Below are 18,468 nucleotides of genomic sequence, written 5' to 3'. Positions count from 1 at the left end.
ATATTTGTGAATAATGAATAGCTTATTAAATATAAAAATAAAGAATATAATACTGCAATAACATAAATTATTACTTAGTTCCTAAAGGAAAGCTCAAGTGATAAGAATTGATGACATATAGTTTGAGGAAGGTAAGGTTCAATGCTTTTTGATGTAAAAAAAATTATTACTTAAATAAATATAAATTAATATATCCAAAATGTGTATATAATAATTCTTGTGTATCCAAATAATCATTACTCATTATTCACAAGTCATAAGTTAAATATAGCATTGTTAAAAGACTTTAAGTTCAACATTTCATCCAATAAATATAATATATATATAACTTTGGCTTCAATTGCATAACTTTAATGCTGGCACAGTTGGTATGCTTACCTTTCTTATTGCTTCACGTCCTGGGTTCAAACCCTGCTACATGCAATTTTCTCCAATTTTTTCCATTTATTCAAAAACCGTGAACCGGCTGGTTCTTACCAGTTTTCGCGGTTCGCCCACCGGTTCAGCGGTTCGTTCACCGGTTTGATAAGTGCCCGGTTTTATATGCTGACCGAACCGGCCTTATGCCCGGTTCCCGGTTGAACCAGTCGGACCGGCCGGTCCGGTCCGGTTTCCTGAACACTGGTTTTGCTAGATCACGAAAGGTTGTTAAGTGCGGGGTAGGAGAGTTTTACCTGACCCCACGATGGACGCCAAAATGTTCACGCAAAAACCCGAGTAACCTAGATTTTAGAGAGCGAGAAACAGTAAATGAATATGAGTGTGATAAATGAAGTTGAAATATTCTAGACCCAAGGGGTCTATTTATACATGAATCTTGACTCCAACACCAACCCACAAATACAAGTAGCATAACCCTCCTAAACCCTAAACCATCATGACTCCCCGCTTTGTGTTCGAACCTCCCAGTGACGAAGAAGAAGCTAAGGCAGGGTCAAAATCAGAATCAGAAGAAGAGCGCAAGGAATCACAGTCTCCGTACTACTTCGCCAAGTACTCGGAATCAGTGGTTGAGGAACACGCTCGCAGGAGCACCATTGTGGCTAGGAATCTCTGTTAGGCAAGTGGAGCACCATGAAAGAGTCTTTGTGGCTCAGAATCTCTGTTAGGCAAGTGGAGGTGGAGATTTTTGACAGAACCTAAGAGCCTTTGGTGCCAGGTCATTAAGGCCAAGTACAATAGATTGTCCACCACGAAAGAGTCTTTGTGGCGGAAGGATGTGAAGGCAGCCAATTGTGATGTTGAGGGGATTAGTTTGAGTTGGGTGTTTAGAAGTTTGTGAAGGTACAATTTGTCCAAACTTCTTTAATATGAGAGCATCGTGGGGAGTGGAACGAGTATGGTGCTGGAAATTGAGTTGGAGGAGGCCTTTGGTGGGAAGGGAGCTGCAGTCGGCTATAATGTTAGATGAAGCCAAGAGCGTCCCTCTAGAACCTGATAAATGGTGCTGGCTCCCAAGCACTGATGGGATTTTACAGTTAACTCTCTTTATTCTTTTTTTCAGTCACCGATGTTGTTACCTCCAGATCCCATTTTCATCATCCGAGTATGGAAGTCTGTGGCAACTTCAAATGTAAAGGCCTTTCCTTTAGCGTGTTATGCTGGATTGGATTCCTTGGCTCCAAAATTTGTGGAAGCACTGCGTCTCATGAAGAAACAATTTGTAAGGTGTGGCGTTTGGATGTGGAATCTTGTGAGCATTGTTGTTCTCGTGTCCGGTTTCTTTGGATATTTGGCGCCATTGCTATCGGTGGATGGGTGTCTGTACAACACTGCCCAGGAATCCCAGACAACATCTACTGCAATTTCAATTTGGTGGAAATAAAAAACATCAAAGAGGTGCTGATGCAATCTGGTTAGCAGTTATTTGGACGCTGTGGTTGATTCGGAATGAGATTATTTTCAGGAATGGAATGTTGGATATACCAGCAGTTATGGAGGTGAGTTGCTCCTTATTTGAGTGGATCTCTTAATTTGTCTGCAAGAATTATAATGGTGCTTGGATTTCATCTGCTGCAGTAAGTTCGGTTGTGGAATTTATGGGGGGGTGTCACGTTTCTATTGTGGTAACATGGGTCATGATTTTTTAATTGTGCCTTCATGCTTGTTCTCCTTGTTGGGTACTGTCATGAGAATTGTCTGGTTTGCATTCAAAGTTAAGTTTGCAAAGTTAAGTTTGTTGGCATTGTCATGTAAAAGACATGTCTGTGTCGTTTTTTTTGTGGGTATTGGGATGAACTATTTTGGTTTGTATCGTGTTTGTTTGGGCTGCTGTGGGCTGTTCTTTTAGGTGGTTTGTTGGTAACTCTTAATGTAACTAGCGTTTTTACCCCGTGCGTTGCACGCGACTATTGATCTCATCATTTAGGCATGTAATAATCAATCGACGATCTCGCAAAAATGTGTATTCAACCAAGCAAAATCACAATGAGTATCACACAACTTGCAAAATTTGACAAAAACTTCTTATATATTTAATCATAAATATTTTGTGAAAAACATTTTTAAAATTGTGAAAAACATACTTAAATTAGATGAAAAATTGTTACCGATAGTTGCAAAAGTGGTAAGAGCTATGAGACATAAGGGTTGAAGGGGAATGAAGAGTTAGCAAAAATTAATAGTTTTTACATGAATTATTTTTTATGTAAAATGTTTTCCCCGTTGAAGTTTTTTACCATGTGATCTAAATATAATTATATTTTTTTAGTACACTAAATATAAGTATATATTACTCATTTAAGAAAAATGTTTTAAAGTTTGACTGAATATTTGACCCCAATTACTATTATTTAGTACTAATTTTAAATTTCAAACTCAAATTACAATTTTAAAAAAAGAAATCGAATTAACTTAAATTAAATATTAACTCGTTGATCTATGGGATGATTCTACAAATTATATTTATTTATTAAAAAGGTAAAAAAAAACTCAATTAATTATTATGAATGAATTGACAAATGATTTTAGTGTGAAAAAGAAAATCTAAGCAAAATAATTTAAAATCCAAGTGAAAATTTGGATCAAATTACAATTATTTAGTACTCAATTTAAGTTTCAAACTCAAATTGCAAAATTATTTTTTCCATAAATACGAATAAGGTTTTACAATATTCCTAAAAATTTGGGTGGAATCATAACTATTTAGTACTCATTTTAGATTTCAAATCTCAATTTTTTATTCACAAATTTTACAAAAGGAAATGCATTACATCAAATTGAATATTATTTTCTTAATATATGAGGTGATTCTATTAATTCTATTAATTTTCTTAAATGCATTATTTGCAAATTATATTAAGTGAATTAGTTACATTCATATTTAAACATATTTGAAAACAATTTTTTTAAAGGAAATTTAATACAACAACAACTCATAAATAAATCAAAATTTACTCATTTTTCTATATTGTTTAAATGCATAGACCACCATCATGGACAATTCGATTATGTTGTCCTAAAGAATATATCATTTAGGAATGAAATATAGAATTAAGTGCATTAATTACATTCATATTTAAACATGTTTGAAAACAATTTTCTTTTTTAAAAAAAGAATTTTAATACAACAATTATAGATAAATAAATCAAATTTTTCTCCATTCATAAAATTGTTTAAATGCATTGACCAGCACGTATTTAATTTTCTCTATTCGTTTAAATGCATTGACCACCACGTATTTAATTTATTGATTACTTTAATTTCCTCGTTTAATTTAATTTCCTCTTTTAATTTAATTTCCTAATTTCATTTAATTTCCTTATTTAACCCAATAGTCAATTTTTTTTTAAAAATTAACCAATTAATGTTAAATGATAATTAAGGTGATTATGTTTATTGAATGAGCAATGGTTGATTACGTTAAAAATACTACCATTTTTCAAAACCATTCCAAATTTGATTATTAAAATTTGGTGAGTTTGATTTGTTGGAAAAAATTTAAGTTAAGTGAATGCATTATTTTTCTCAAAATGAAAAAGAAAAACTCAATATTTCTCATTTAATTTAATTTCCTTATTTCATTTAATTTTCTTATTTAAGTTAATAGTGTAGATTTTAACCCAACACTCAATATGTTGTTAAAAAAATTAAGTAAATTAGTGAGTATATATTTTTAACGTCATACTTAGGTATAAAACTTCTTTTTTAACTTGACATATTGAGTTTCCTTAGTGAAGCTCTGATATAGAATTTTTCCGTGTGCAATTATTTTAGAATCATTAACCACCTTAATTGAAGCTTTAAAATTTGGAAATCATTAATTATAAATTCAGACGTTTTGGCCAAGCATCAATTGCATAAGTATTTTGAATAATTGGCCTAGTATTGACGTGTAATTAAACACCTTTAATGAAATTTATTTAAATTTATGTTAAGTAAGGAAAACAACGTTTTCTGTTTTTATTATGGTAATTAGTAATAAATGTGGTATTAAGATTTATTAATTAGGTCAGTGACTTAAATGTTTAAAATTGTCAACGATTAATAATTAAATTAGTTGAAGGTAATCAATGCATTTGAAGTTTTTTCTTAAATTTAAATAATTATCATAAATGATGGTTAGGAATGCATTTAAAATATGTTAATAATCACATCATTTTTATGACATTGCTGAATTCCGCTAGTACATCGTCAATACTACTTTAAATGTATTTTCTCTATTTATTATGACAGACTTGTATGAAATTAATTAGAAATAATGTTGTTTCATAATCTTTTTAAACAATAGTACATAAAAGTGAAGAATTATGTTTGAAATTAAGGATTTTTCCTTAAACGCTGAATACCTAATATTGTAGCTTTGATTAAAAAACATTTAATCAATTGACATGAGCCGTTTTTTAATTAACTACAATTCCGTGAATAAAAAACATTTAACCAAGAACGTATAGCTCAATCATAGACATTTAACCCATTATTCATAAACTTGACAAATCAATTTCATATTAATTGATGACTAACCAACAAATGCAAATGAGCAAACCAATTAATGAGGGGATCAATTTCAATTTCATTCAATTAAGCATTTAATGGGTCATCAATAATGGGCCTCCATACAAACTACTAATGCAAATGAGCTTGTAAAATTATGGTCCAAATGAATATGGAAGTGACACTTGTCACATAATGATGGTAGGGGTGAGAGTGAATCTGGTAGTGACATGTACTTTTTTTTTTTTTTTGGTTACAGGAGGAAAATTATCAAGACAACAAAACTATGGAAGTGACACGTACTTTAATGGTTTCTGATAAGATTATTCTTTTAATAAGCTTATAAAGAAAAATGAATATGGGTGTGATAAGTGAACTTGATTTAGACAGTGTTTGACCCAACTTTTTTATGCCTTAAAAGTTACTTATAAGTTTAAAATAAGAGCTTTAAAAAAAAAAGTAGAAGTTGTTTGACAATTTATTTTAGAATAAATGAAGAGCACCGCTATAGGGTAAGAGAGAGAGAGAGGCACGATGAGGCACGAGTGACGTGGCTCCTTCCTTTTTTAATTTCCTGTTTCCTCTTCTTCCTGAAATCTATTCTATTCGATGTGGGGAAATGATACATGACACTGAAACCCTCCCTCCTCCTCTTCTCCTGAATAATTCCAATAGATCGAACCCACTTGAAGAATTTCGCCGCCGCATCAAAGACATCGACCTGGGTTGTTCCTGCCTTGTCGTCTCCTGAATCTGTTGTTGGAATTGGAATTGGAAACATCAGGATCTAGAACTCCATTTGCTGTCATGATTTGGACTGTTGGTTGTTGGCTTTTATTTGGTTTCGTCGAGGTGGTATTAAAATCGTGGTCGTTCTGCTGATTGGGTATCTGCATAATTTTGCCTTGTTGCTGCAGTTAAGTTGTGGGGCTAGAATTGCACTACTCAAGCTTATATCGGGGCCATCTTCAGTATGTTGTTGATCTAATTCTGGTCTGCTGGGTGGTTTGCAACGGGTACAAGCTTTTATGTTACTGTCTGCTGGTGTGGAACTTAGTGGTGCTGCTATCATTATATCCATACGATTACTCAATTAGTTGGATTTGAGCTGGTGGTGTTTGACATAAGAAATCGGTTATATTGGAAGTAGTTGGTTAGGCAGCAGTTGCTATTGCTTGGGCAGGGAACTAGTGCCTTATTTTTTCTCTTGTCCTTGATATTGTATTTGTTACATTTGCTTTTCTTCCTCCTTGTTTTTGGGCATAGCACCCCTGGAGGGATCAAAGCACATAAAGTGAAAGCAATGTTGAAGAAGTGAAAGATGAATTAAAGGGATTTTCATCCATGGTTGTGTTCTCAAGAAATTGAAGAATAAAAAGAATGCTACAAAGAGGTGCCATGTTTAGAGTAAAACAGAAGAGGATGAGAAATTGAGCAAACCTGCAAACTTGCAGAAGAGGCTTAGCAAACCTGCCTACTTGACACTTATTAAAGTTCCTTGATGTTGAGGCATAGTTTCTTTTAGAGACAGCTAAAAATTTTGTTTCTTGTAAATTATTAAGGATGTCATTTACGACTACATTATTTGGATTGATCATTCACATTCCACAACAGATATTTTAATTTTGTTGGGCTGTTCTTCTAACTTGAGATGTGCTTGGCATATTTGAGTGCTGTTTTTTTTTTTGTAAGAAAGCTAATGGAGTAAACTGTAAAATGGTACCAGTTTTAGACTCAATTATTTTGCCAACCAGTTCCAGTTCAGATATGAATTTTAAATAAAGAATCAGCATATCTGCCATATGGTTCTTATCTTGGTACCAGTTACTTAATCAAGCATAATTTGAGCTGTGCTTGTCATATTTTTTCCTATATAGAAGCAACCACTTAATGAAGCATAACCTGAGCTTTATTTTTCTATGTAGAAGCAGCACCACCACTACTTAGTTAAGTTGATAACCAAAATTGTACTAAAAGAAACCAAACCAGAACCTGTATAGCAATTCTAAACAGATTTCAATGTAGACAATAAATTAATCATCTGATTAGATCAGTGAACAAAATCAGTAAGAATAAAAATATTAAGGTCATACCAATAAAGAAAACAGTGGCAAAAGCAAGTTATTCTTTCAATAACACCAACATATCTAATTGAAAGTAGCAAATAACATTGGCTTCATGTCCCAAAGAAGTCATGGTCAATCATTCATCTCATGTTTTTATGCTTCATGTCTTGATGATTATGGCTGATCATGTCTTGATGATGATGACTGATTATTTATATGATGTTGTGCCTACCAAAAACACAAACAGACAAAGGAATTGATGAATTGATAAATTTGTATTCAAGAATCATATTGACACAAAATAAAGAACAATACCTGTACAAGTTCATAATAGCCAATACCACGGTTTACTATTTGAGCATAATATGGAACCTGCAAAATGAATATATCACTTCAGCTACTTTCAAAGAATAAATATTGAAAATAAAAAATATAGAGTACTCAATGTTTGCACCTGATTTACTTGACCAATGTGATTTTGATTTGGATTGAAGGGAGCTAAATGATTTATAATACCATTGCCACTCAAAAAGCAACTTTGCCCATCCTATTAATATATAGGTACAAATCAGTCATTTCTTATAAATTAAACAAGAACTGAGATTACCTTGTTTTGACTTTGAACATTTTTGCTTGTTTTGGTTGCCTTCCTGCGTTTTCTTTGTTGCAATCTTCTTGTTTACAATTTGATCAACTTTAGAAGCCTTCCTTTTTGAAGGAGGACGCCCTCTACCTCGAGTTACCTTAGGTTCAAGAATCTTAGTACCTTCTTCCTGAATTGAGTTGTCTTGGTCTGTAATTGGTGCTGTATTCATTCCGGGAGGTGTTTCTTTGCAGCTTAACTCATTCTTTAAGCTGTTAGAAGCCTTCCCTTTTGAACGAGGACGCCCTTTACCTCGAGTTACCTTAGGGTCAAGAATCTTAGTACCTTCTTCCTGAATTGAGTTGTCTTGATCTGTAATTGGTGCTGTATTCATTTCGGGAGGTGTTTCTTTGCAGCTTAACTCATTCTTTAAGCTATTGATCCAATTCATTACTGTTACTAAATCATCATCAGTATTTATCCCCACAGAAGCAGCTTCATAAAAGGCGTCACATGCTTTGTTAAGTCGTTGCAATTCAGTATTTCCAGCTAAATTATCAAAACCACATTTGACAAGTGTGTGCTTCCTTTTTATATCCTTTCTCCAACGTGACAAAACATAACAAGATGGAACTGAATCTGTTTTGCCTGTAAGCTTAAGCGCATAAAGGATATGCCTGCATAAAATTCCTCTAAACTCAAATAAGAGGCACGTGCATTGAAATTGACAATCTTCCTCATTGAAAGATATCTTGAACACTATATCTTTCATTTTGTCAAATACTTTCTTGGTTTCTGTAACAGAATATATTGACTGCAAGCCATCCATTTTCTCAAAGCAAGTATTGCAATACATCATAGAAGCAATCTCTACTTGAAATTCTTTGAATTTTGCATTGGTAAATGCTTTTTGGAATTGAGACTCAAAGCCAAAAATACTCACACAAGCTATTTATGTATTAAATGAACCAAAATCAGCCAAGCTTTCCTTCTCGATTTTATCTCTCAATGCATTGTCATATTGTTCAACAAACTGCTTCAGTGTGGTCTTCGAGTTTACATACCCATCAAAAAATGAGTTCATACTTTCACTCCGCTGTGTTGTTGACATTCCAGCCCAAAACGTGTCTCTCAAGAACACAGGAACCCAACGATCTCTCTCATCAAACAACCCTTTCAACCAATCATTATCATGCAGCTCATAATCCTTAATCATTTTCTCCCATCTTTCCATGAAATCAGACCTGCTAAAAGAATCGTATACAGCACCATGCAGAAGCTTCTTGATGGACTCATAATTAGAGTGTCTGCCCAACTTCTCTGGAACCTTTTTCATTATATGCCACAAGCACCACCGATGACGAGCCTTTGGAAAAACAGCCTCAATTGCATTTTTCATTGCTCTATCTTGATCAGTAATTATAGCATTGGGAGCACGTCCATGCATACATTCTAACCATCTTGAGAACAACCAAGTAAAAGTTTGAGTATCCTCATTTGATAGCAGAGCACAACCAAGCAACATAGAATGGCCATGATGATTTACTCCAACAAAAGGAGCGAAGGGCATGTCATACTTATTTGTCAAATAAGTGGTATCAAATGTGATAACTTCACCAAAATATTCATACGCAATCCTAGATCTCGCATCTGCCCAAAATACATTTCGTAAATGGCTGTCATCATCCACATCCATGACATAATAAAATTGACTATTTTGTTTCTGTTTTCTAACAAAATAGTTTTGAATTGCTTGGGCATCTCCTGTCCCAAGCCGCAAGCGTCTTACCTTGTCAATATAGTTTCTACAATCTTTTTCTCCAAATGTAAGATTGTCATACCCATTTGCTTCAACAACAAAGGCTCTAAAGTTCCTACTCACATTAATCCCAACTTGATCATTAAGTTCCAATCTCCTTTTTATACGAGGCTCCAAATTCTTGTTACACCTAAGAAATCGTGCTTTTGTTGGGCTTAGATCATGATTATGCCCAAGATTAACTCTTGAAACCACAACTGTTCCATCTGAACTAACACATGCACTCAATCTAGCCTTACATTCTGTTTTTGTAGTAGGATTTGGCTTCAAAAGATTCTTCGAATTATTCTTATACTTCCTTGCTCTACTACATCCTATAGTAATATATTTTTTCCCATCATCTCCATTTTTAGAATTTATTTTACAAACTCCAAAACCCATAAGTCGAGCATAATTCTTGTAATACCTGTTAGCTTCATCTTCAGAGTTAAATGTCATCCCAACTTTAGGTTCTTCATCCTCATGAGATGCTTCTAATTCATCATGATCATCATGATCTTTTTCATTAACTTCAGTAGTCATTTCTGCTTCTTCACGTGAGGAAACATTGTCTTCCACTGTTGCAAGAATTTTTCAAAAAAACTAGTGAATTAATCAAACAAACAAACTAGACATTAGACAACTATCAATTGTTAAGATATATGAACACAAAATCATACTTATATTGTGAAGCGGCAAAGATGAAGAAGCCACCAAGTGCAGAGTCAACAAGGTGGAGGGATGAACTCTTCCCACGGGATGACGGCGACAACAAATTCTAAAGCACAAGGTTTTGGGCGCAAGAACAAGACAGTGAAGCAGCTCTCTTCAACGCCACGACGGCACAACTCTTCTCATCAACTCTTCTGGAACAGATGAATTTGGGCGGAAACAGAAGATTTGGATTTGGGCGGAAACAGAAGATTTGGCGGCAACGCTACAGTTTCTAAATCAGAAATTTTGGAGGGTTTACTTTGAGTGTGGACTGTGGAGTTTGTAATTTTTCACTTTTTAAATAAAAAAAATTATAAAACATGGGCTGACGTGGTCGTACACGCTCGTGCTCCAGGTCTCGTGTCTTCTATCATTTTCCATAAATGAATCATGAATAATAGCTCAAAAGTTACTTTTAAGTAAAAGTTGTTTGGTGGTAAGTGCTTACTGAATGATTTCCAGAAATGATTCTTTTAATAGAAAAATGAATTGAATCAAGAAGAAACAATTATCAAGATCCATGTAGCAGCACTAGCCAATGCAAATAATAATAATTATTGAAAAAAATTATCAAAATCTAGAAACAGTTTGTGTCTTGTTCTGTAACATAGGAACCGAGTAGTAGCCAAAGAACAAAGCTTCACTCCATCAATGGCAAGCTTAGAACAATTCTGCATTTCGGGACTTGATCAAAGCTTAGAAGGAGCCAAAATTGCTTTGTCACATAGGTTCAGGAGACCCTATTCCTCTTAACGGTTCTGTTGCAAGCAAAGCCCTCCCCTTCTTCAAAATTGAGATTTCCAAAAGAAAACAAAATCCGGAAGATTCCGATCTGGAAGCCATATTTGGAGGGGTTTTCGATCTCGCAGAAAACCCAATCTCTGTAATTTGCTTCACGACACTCCATCGATGGAGGTATTAGATTTAGATTAGGAGGCCATATTTAGAGGGGTTTTCAATCTCCTCTAAGATTGCAGAGGCCGTGGGCACCTTCTGTTTTCCTTGAACCTTCCGTTTTCCTTGAACGAAGAAGATGGCAAACCGATAGAACGGAATCAACTGATAACGTTAATAAAAAATAAATTCTAAATGGCTAATGAGAATGAAAACATTGAGTTAATCATATTGAAGATAAGGGAGTTCATGAGTTATTTAGATAATTCCTTTGAGTAAAAAGTTCATCTCCATAACTTTTTACTTAAAAGTTACTTATTTCAATTTTCTGTTATAGTAAAAAATAAGTTAATTAAAATTTTAGAGCTTTTTTAGAATTGTGTTTGATCCAACTTATCTTAAAAAGCAATTTAAAAATTCTTTTTTAAAAAAAAAAACTTGAAAGTTAAAAATAAGTTGGGCCAGTATCTTATTCTATACGGTCTATTTATACATGAATCAACACCAACACCAAACCTCCTAAACCCTAAACCTCCAATCATGACTACCCGCTTCGTGTTCGAACCTCCCAGCGACGAAGAAATCGAATATGAAGAAGAAGCAGCTGAAGAAATCGAATATGAAGAAGAAGCAGCTGAGGCAGAGGCATGGCCAGAATCAGAAGAAGAGCGCAAGGGAGGGTCAGAATCAGAAAAAGAGCGCAAGGAATCGGCACAGTCTCCGTGGAACTTCGCCAAGTACACGGAATCCGTGGCGGAGGAATACGCTCGCAGGAACACCACCTCAATCGACCACAAAATCTCCAACGCCCTTCTCAAACACCACCGCCGTATTCCTATTCCTATTCCTGACTCCGACCCTGATCATCAAGTAAGTAATTACCCATCATCTAAGTTTGTTTGTTTTTTTATGCATGAATATGATATAAGTAAGTACTTACTTTTCCTTGCTTATTTTATTTTTTAGGAAGATTATAGACCGGAAGAAGAAGAAGATGAGGGCAATGCTGATGCTGGCGATGACGACAAGTCTTTTTTTTCTCCTTCTGATGGAATCTCTTTCCATGCTGATTCCTTCTTGCACCTCAATTTGTCACGCCCTTTACTCCGGGCTTGTCAGGCCTTGGGCTATATTCATCCAACACCAATTCAGGTTCTGCATTCGTAATTCCATGCTATTAGGATTCATATAATACTTACTATGTATTCAAAAATTCAGTTACTTTATTTTTAATGACAGGCCGCTTGCATACCATTGGCATTGAGTGGTCGTGATATATGTGCAAGTGCCATTACCGGCTCAGGGAAGACTGCTGCATTTGCACTACCCATTTTAGAGAGGTTGTTGTTCCGTCCAAAGCAAATGCGTGCAATTAGTGCCCTTTGTCTTACCCCAACCAGAGAGTTGGCAGTCCAGTAAGTATCTGTATCTCTCATAATCCTTATTTTTCATTTTTGTATCATGTAGTAAAACCATTCCAATTACATTTATTCCTAATTCTTTTTTGCAGAGTTCACAGTATGATGGAGAGTCTTGCTCAGTTTACTGATATAAGGTGCTGCCTCATTGTTGGGGGTCTGTCAACAAAGGTTTGATTATTGTTCCAGTGCCCATAATAGAGTTATGTGCTTCTTGTCATGAATTCTGTTTGCTGTTTGCCAATTAGTTGTGTTTGTGTATTATGTTAATACTTAAATATAAATTTGACATCTTTGAGTATAAATTATGTATGATTATATAAATTACTGTAATAAAGCATTTCTGTATCAACATGGACTGTTTTATTCATTACTTAATATGCACAAACTGGCCTTTTGGAGAAAAACATTTCAAACTAATCAGCTGGAGAATTCAAAGGGTTGTATTTGATTAATGAAATGATAGTGATGATTTCGTGATCTGTTCATCTCATTTACAACCAAATTTTACCTCTGATGAACACTGTTAGGTGATATATTTTTATGAAATCTGAGAATGCAATGTGTCTTTTGCAGTTTTAAAATTTCTTCCCTACTATCCAGTTGGCTGGTTATGAAGACTGTCTTTTTTGCTATTTATGCTTTAAAAGCGGTCATTTCTCTTCCTAGGTGCAAGAGGCTGCCTTGAGATCAATGCCAAACGTTGTTGTGGCTACTCCAGGACGCATGATAGACCATTTACGCAACTCTATGTCGGTGGATTTAGACGATCTTTCTGTTTTAATCCTTGATGAGGCAGATCGTCTTTTAGAGCTTGGATTTAATGCTGAAATTCAAGAACTTGTGAGTTTAGTAGCTCAATTATGCAAGAATCATTATGGTTATGTATCCTGTATTACAATCTTTACTTTGATTTTTATAAAAAATGTGTCACATATGATTGATTTTTAACAGGTTCGCATGTGTCCCAAAAAAAGGCAGACCATGCTGTTTTCAGCAACCATGACTGAGGAGGTTAACGAACTTATTAAGCTTTCCCTGTCAAAACCCTTGCGTCTTTCTGCTGATCCATCTGCAAAACGGCCAGCAAGTTTGACAGAAGAGTAATCGCTTTATTTTTTGTCTTTCTTGTTGTATTTCTAATTTTATCATTGATTTCCATTAACTTATCTATACGGTATGGTAGTTAGCTATATGTGATACGATAATGATAAAACCTATTGTTATCCTGTTTTTCTTGTTCAGGGTGGTTAGAATACGAAGAATGCGGGAAGTAAATCCAGAAGCAGTTCTTCTTGCAATGTGCTCCAAAACTTTTACGTCTAAAGTGATCATCTTCAGGTTTCATTTCATCAATGATTTATTATTTATTATGCTTACATGCAATTTGTGCTTCTTGATTTCATTATTTGTTTGCAAACTATTTTATATAGCTATTGATGGATCTGATTGGTAAAAATATGAGGTTGACTTATTACGATTCCTATGTTCGTATTAATTATGCCTCTTATTCCAGTTGTTAGCCATCACATTGATGGTTACAGCTCTCTATTTGGTTGCACGGAGCCTTTTTATGAATATAATAAGCTGAAAATATTTAGTCCTCTATATGAGATTTTAGGTCTAAATCTTCATTTGCCCTGTGTGTAGATTATTATTATTTCATTTTTTCGTTCTACCATCTCTAACTACTAAATAATTTGTTATATTGATGTGCAGTGGAACAAAGCAAGCTGCACATAGATTGAAGATTATATTTGGATTAGCTGAATTGAAAGCTGCTGAGCTTCATGGAAATCTCACTCAAGCCCAACGCCTTGAAGTATGGTTCATATTTTGATCTGCGAATTTGTGTATTTTGGCTCTTTGCTTCACTTTGTAGTTATGTCACATTTTTGGGATACTACTATAATTGTTACATTAATTTAGATTTGACTTCAAAAGAACCATGTTGAAAGGATTTGCTTCATCTAATGTGTTTATTATGACAATTTTTTCACTTATGGTTATTTGTGCAGGCTTTGGAACAGTTCAGGAAGCAGCAGGTGGATTTTTTGGTGGCAACTGATGTGGCTGCTCGTGTAAGAATAATTTTTAAAGAGTTGAAGTTCATTCCTCCTTTAGTCACTTTGTATTAATTGTATTAATTGCTCAAAGACCCACTTATAGTCCTAAATCCTGGGACACAGGATCAGGATAGTGAAACTGCACTAGCTTAATAGGAACGTAAAACTATTATGTGCCTTAATAGCGCCCCCCCCCCCCCCCCAATTTTTGGATATAGATTGATAGTGTTGCATATAATTTTAATTGTAGGGCCTTGATATTATGGGTGTTCAAACAGTTATCAACTTTGCATGTCCACGTGATCTTACCAGGTTTGCACTGTGACCCATATTGGCATTAACTCTGCTCATGATTTCAAATATTTGACATGTAGTTTTGTTTTACATCCTGATGTATTTGTCACTTTCCTCCATTGGTTCTTGAGTTATGATTTCTCGTGCATGATAGATGACATTTTGATCTCACCAACAATACCTGTCAATTTAAATATCTTTCTTAACTGTGAAGCTATGTTCATCGAGTGGGTCGTACTGCAAGAGCTGGAAGAGAAGGATGTGCTGTCACATTTGTTACCGATAATGACCGGTCACTTTTAAAAGCCATTGTGAGTATCATTTGGAGAATTGCTGTATCATTGTGAGCAAAAGACCATGCAAACTGAAAAAGGAAATAGAAAGTTGTTGTTTTAAATGAACCAGTATATAATCTTTCTTGTAACTCTTGATTTTCAATTAATTAGGCAAAGAGGGCTGGTTCAAAGCTGAAAAGCCGCACTGTTGCAGAGCAATCTATACACAAGTGGTCTCAAATAATTGATCAGATGGAGGGCCAAATTGATGAAGTACTTCAAGAAGAGAGGTTTTGACCATATTTAGTTATTAAGGCTTCATTTTTGGTCTTCTTTCTTTAAGACTGTGCTGTGTTTTTATTTATTTATTTATTTTTCAATTAATTCAGGGAAGAAATAGCCCTGAGGAAAGCTGAAATGGAGGCCGCAAAGGTATAGATCAGTTATTCTTTTGTTTTACTTGCCTTGAGGATTACACAAATGTATTTATGCTTAGTATTTGTGTTAACATATTATCTTTAGAAACAACGGTTCCAACATTGCGTCACTTAGAATATTTGTGTAGTAATACTTAATTGCATTCTGTGACTTTGGAACCCTGTTCTGATTATTTTCATTTACTCATTCTTAATATTTTCCTTCAATAAATAATACACTCATATAATATTGACAGGCTGAAAACATGATTGCACATAGGGAAGAGATCTTTTCCCGCCCCAAAAGAACCTGGTTTGTCACAGAGAAGGGGAAGAGGCTTGTTGCTAAAGCAGCAAAGGTATGATATTGTTTTATCTTGCTGATGTTCCCCAAAATACATGCATTTATTCTCCCCTTTTACGGTAGTCCATTATGCTTCAGAGTTCTAAGATCAATCTGATCATGGATCAATTGTGTGGACCATTATACTTCAGAATTCTAAGATCAATCTGAATATGGATCAATTGTGTGAATATGGATCAATTGTGTGTGAACAGTCCACACAAGGTCTCTATATAAATTAGTACTAGTCTTAATGACAATGATTCAACGTGAACTATTGTTCACTGAATGGAACTCAGGCTTTCCTTTCACATTGGATGCCTTGGAAAGTATGATTTTGTGCTTGGAACGTGTGCAAACGTGATTGAAACTGAAAATCAAACACACCCTCAATCCTAATTGTACAAATATACTATCCTAAATTAGTTTCTAAGGTTGCTCCTATTTGATTAGATCATATATACATAATACATGATACTACCATAAACTTGTAAGATTTTCTGATCGTATACTGCATCTAAAGAAGATTGACTGTTTCTCTTCTCCCTTTTGCAATCATCATTAGCGATTGTTACATGCCAGTTGAACTAATGGTTAAATGATGTTTCCATTTAAATTCTCTTAATCTTTGGTAAAAGTAGCCTGATATTGATAAGAAATGAAATGGCTTTTAACAGGATTCCATGGATAAGGATAATAGTTCTCGAAAGGAGGTCCTTAGTGCCGAACAAGCCGAAGAACTCAGAATGAAGGAAAAGAAGAAGCGAGAGCGAGAGGTAGGAAGTGTTCTCGAGTGATAATTTGCGTACAGATTTGATTTGCTTTTTATACATACAAAAATGTATATAAGCTTGCTATTATGCGTTGTTATTTGTTAACTTCATGAGAATGTCTATGGTGTAGAAAAATTTACCTAGAAAGAAGCGCAGAACTTTGGAGGCAGCTAGAGAGATGTTGGAGGATGAGGAGGATCATGATGACAAGGCAATAGAAGTATGCAATCCTTTGCTTTCCTTTTAACTTTCTGTGTGCAGTGAAATCTGGAAACTGGAATGTACTCTCTTGTTCCTCACTCTTTGTTGCACTGAAAATGCAACAAAAAATATTGTAGGGTAAGGGAGCAAATAAGAAAGAAAAAAGCGGAATTTCACTTGTTGATATTGCTTACCGACGAGCAAAAGCAGTGAAGGCTGTCAAGAGGGCACTAGATTCTGGCAAGATTGTGAAGAAGCCTGTTAAACTGAAATCTAGCCATTCCTCGCGAAAGACTCCTTCAAAGCCGGAAGGTATGCGGGATCTATTCGAGTCTGAGATGAAGGATAAAAAACCAAGAAAAGGAGGTCTTGGAGCAGGAAAGAAGTCCAAGAGTTCATTCAAAAGCAAGTCAAGGTATTAAGCATAAAATCTCTCTCATTTCTAAAACTATGCAACTCTTTTAAAAGGGCTGAACTGGTGTGACCTTCTGCATCTCAACTCTTTTACACCTGTTTATGGATTGTTAATAAATAAAATATTGTTCAAATCCTCTTTCAGGTATAAGCGCAAGTAATCTGAGGTTAATAAACCTTGTCATAAGTTTTGTACATGGAAGGACCATAAATCTGCAATACGTGTCTTTGATGTTATTGTCACATGTAGTCAAATATGCTCATAACATAGCTACTCAATCATTGGAGCCACGGTGAATTGCCGCTGATTCCTCCTGTGTTTTTGGGTGGCCACCGTGACCGGAGTGGGGGATGGTGACAGTAACAACCACTGCCCAAATACCTTTTTGTTAGTGATTTCTATTGTATCATCATGGAATCTTAATAGCTGCTAATTTTGTAATCTTAGCATTAAATGTTGCCAGTATGAAATATTTATTACCACACTCAATACATATTAGTGTCCATTTTTTCCCTGTTTTTTCAAATGCCACATGTAAAAGAGAAAATGATGGCAGCCCAGCTAATTATGTTATTTCTCAAATTGACTTCAATTAACAAATGTAGTTATTTAAGCTGATATTTACTTATTTAGCACTTGCAAAATATTGAGAAAGTCAGGGTTGATAGCTTAAGTACGGATTCATGTTTGAGTTGTGTATGAAATTAATGTTTTCAAACATGTTTTCAAGTATAAAAAATATTTTCAAACTTTAGGGGAAGCCATTTCAAAGTCGAGTTCTGTAATGAAATAATTAGATTGTTAGAAGTCGAGTTCGAGATTACCATTCAGAACACAAAGGAATCGGCCAAGGTGAGGGCACTTCAGTTGTTTGCAATCTTGTTTGATATGACATGTTGATGAAGTGTGTGAGGGCACTTCGAATTTAGGAACTTTGTGTTCTGTTTGTGGATATTGATTCTGAATGAATTAATTAGAATAATTTATCCTAATTATTGAGCATGTTATTTTGTGAAAATAGACATGAGATGGTGTCGAATTATGCTGAAAATCTTATAACATGCTGGCATGCTGTTTAAAATTCTGTTAGAAATCATGTGGCTAGGATTTCTATATTTTTGCCTAAAAGAGTAGGTAATTTATTTGTCATATGCAAGGTTGTGTAGGAATTATATAGTTTATGCCGGATGGATAGACTATAGGCCACGAGAACGGTGGTGTAGAATGACTTGCATGACATTGACGTGAGAGAAGTATGATTTTACATTGTATGAAATTA

At 34.7% G+C, this 18,468-nt stretch overlaps 1 protein-coding gene and 1 pseudogene across 1 annotated transcript; one reads left to right on the top strand and one right to left on the bottom strand.

Annotated features, from left to right (window-relative positions):
- Nucleotides 1–7,173: 7,173 nt before the first annotated feature.
- Nucleotides 7,174–9,923, bottom strand: LOC130725643 (protein FAR-RED IMPAIRED RESPONSE 1-like; annotated as a pseudogene).
- Nucleotides 9,924–11,489: 1,566 nt separating this feature from the next.
- Nucleotides 11,490–17,707, top strand: LOC130723811 (DEAD-box ATP-dependent RNA helicase 28-like). Its single transcript, XM_057574947.1, has 18 exons — nt 11,490–11,858; nt 11,955–12,140; nt 12,228–12,403; nt 12,499–12,577; nt 13,076–13,249; nt 13,361–13,509; nt 13,652–13,747; nt 14,126–14,228; nt 14,425–14,487; nt 14,723–14,784; nt 14,981–15,077; nt 15,213–15,331; nt 15,431–15,473; nt 15,715–15,816; nt 16,478–16,576; nt 16,704–16,793; nt 16,912–17,189; nt 17,334–17,707. Exons 1-18 carry the CDS (start codon nt 11,529–11,531, stop codon nt 17,347–17,349), a joined length of 2,262 nt encoding a protein of 753 aa, XP_057430930.1. The 5' UTR covers nt 11,490–11,528; the 3' UTR covers nt 17,350–17,707.
- Nucleotides 17,708–18,468: the final 761 nt, after the last annotated feature.

This window comes from Lotus japonicus, chromosome 6, assembly GCF_012489685.1.
Source record: "Lotus japonicus ecotype B-129 chromosome 6, LjGifu_v1.2".
Taxonomy (NCBI): domain Eukaryota; kingdom Viridiplantae; phylum Streptophyta; class Magnoliopsida; order Fabales; family Fabaceae; genus Lotus; species Lotus japonicus.
The sequence above is the reverse complement of the archived record's forward strand: the minus strand, read 5'-3'. Positions and strand labels throughout refer to the sequence as shown.

What these genes read in the sequence shown, in the direction of transcription:
- LOC130723811 (XM_057574947.1), top strand. Translation starts at nt 11,529, where the DNA reads ATGACTACCCGCTTCGTGTTCGAACCTCCCAGCGACGAAGAAATCGAA. An exon ending in TTGGGGGTCTGTCAACAAAG is followed by an intron (nt 12,578 to 13,075) that starts GTTTGATTATTG and finishes TTCTCTTCCTAG; the next exon opens with GTGCAAGAGGCTGCCTTGAG. An exon ending in ATGATGACAAGGCAATAGAA is followed by an intron (nt 16,794 to 16,911) that starts GTATGCAATCCT and finishes AAAATATTGTAG; the next exon opens with GGTAAGGGAGCAAATAAGAA.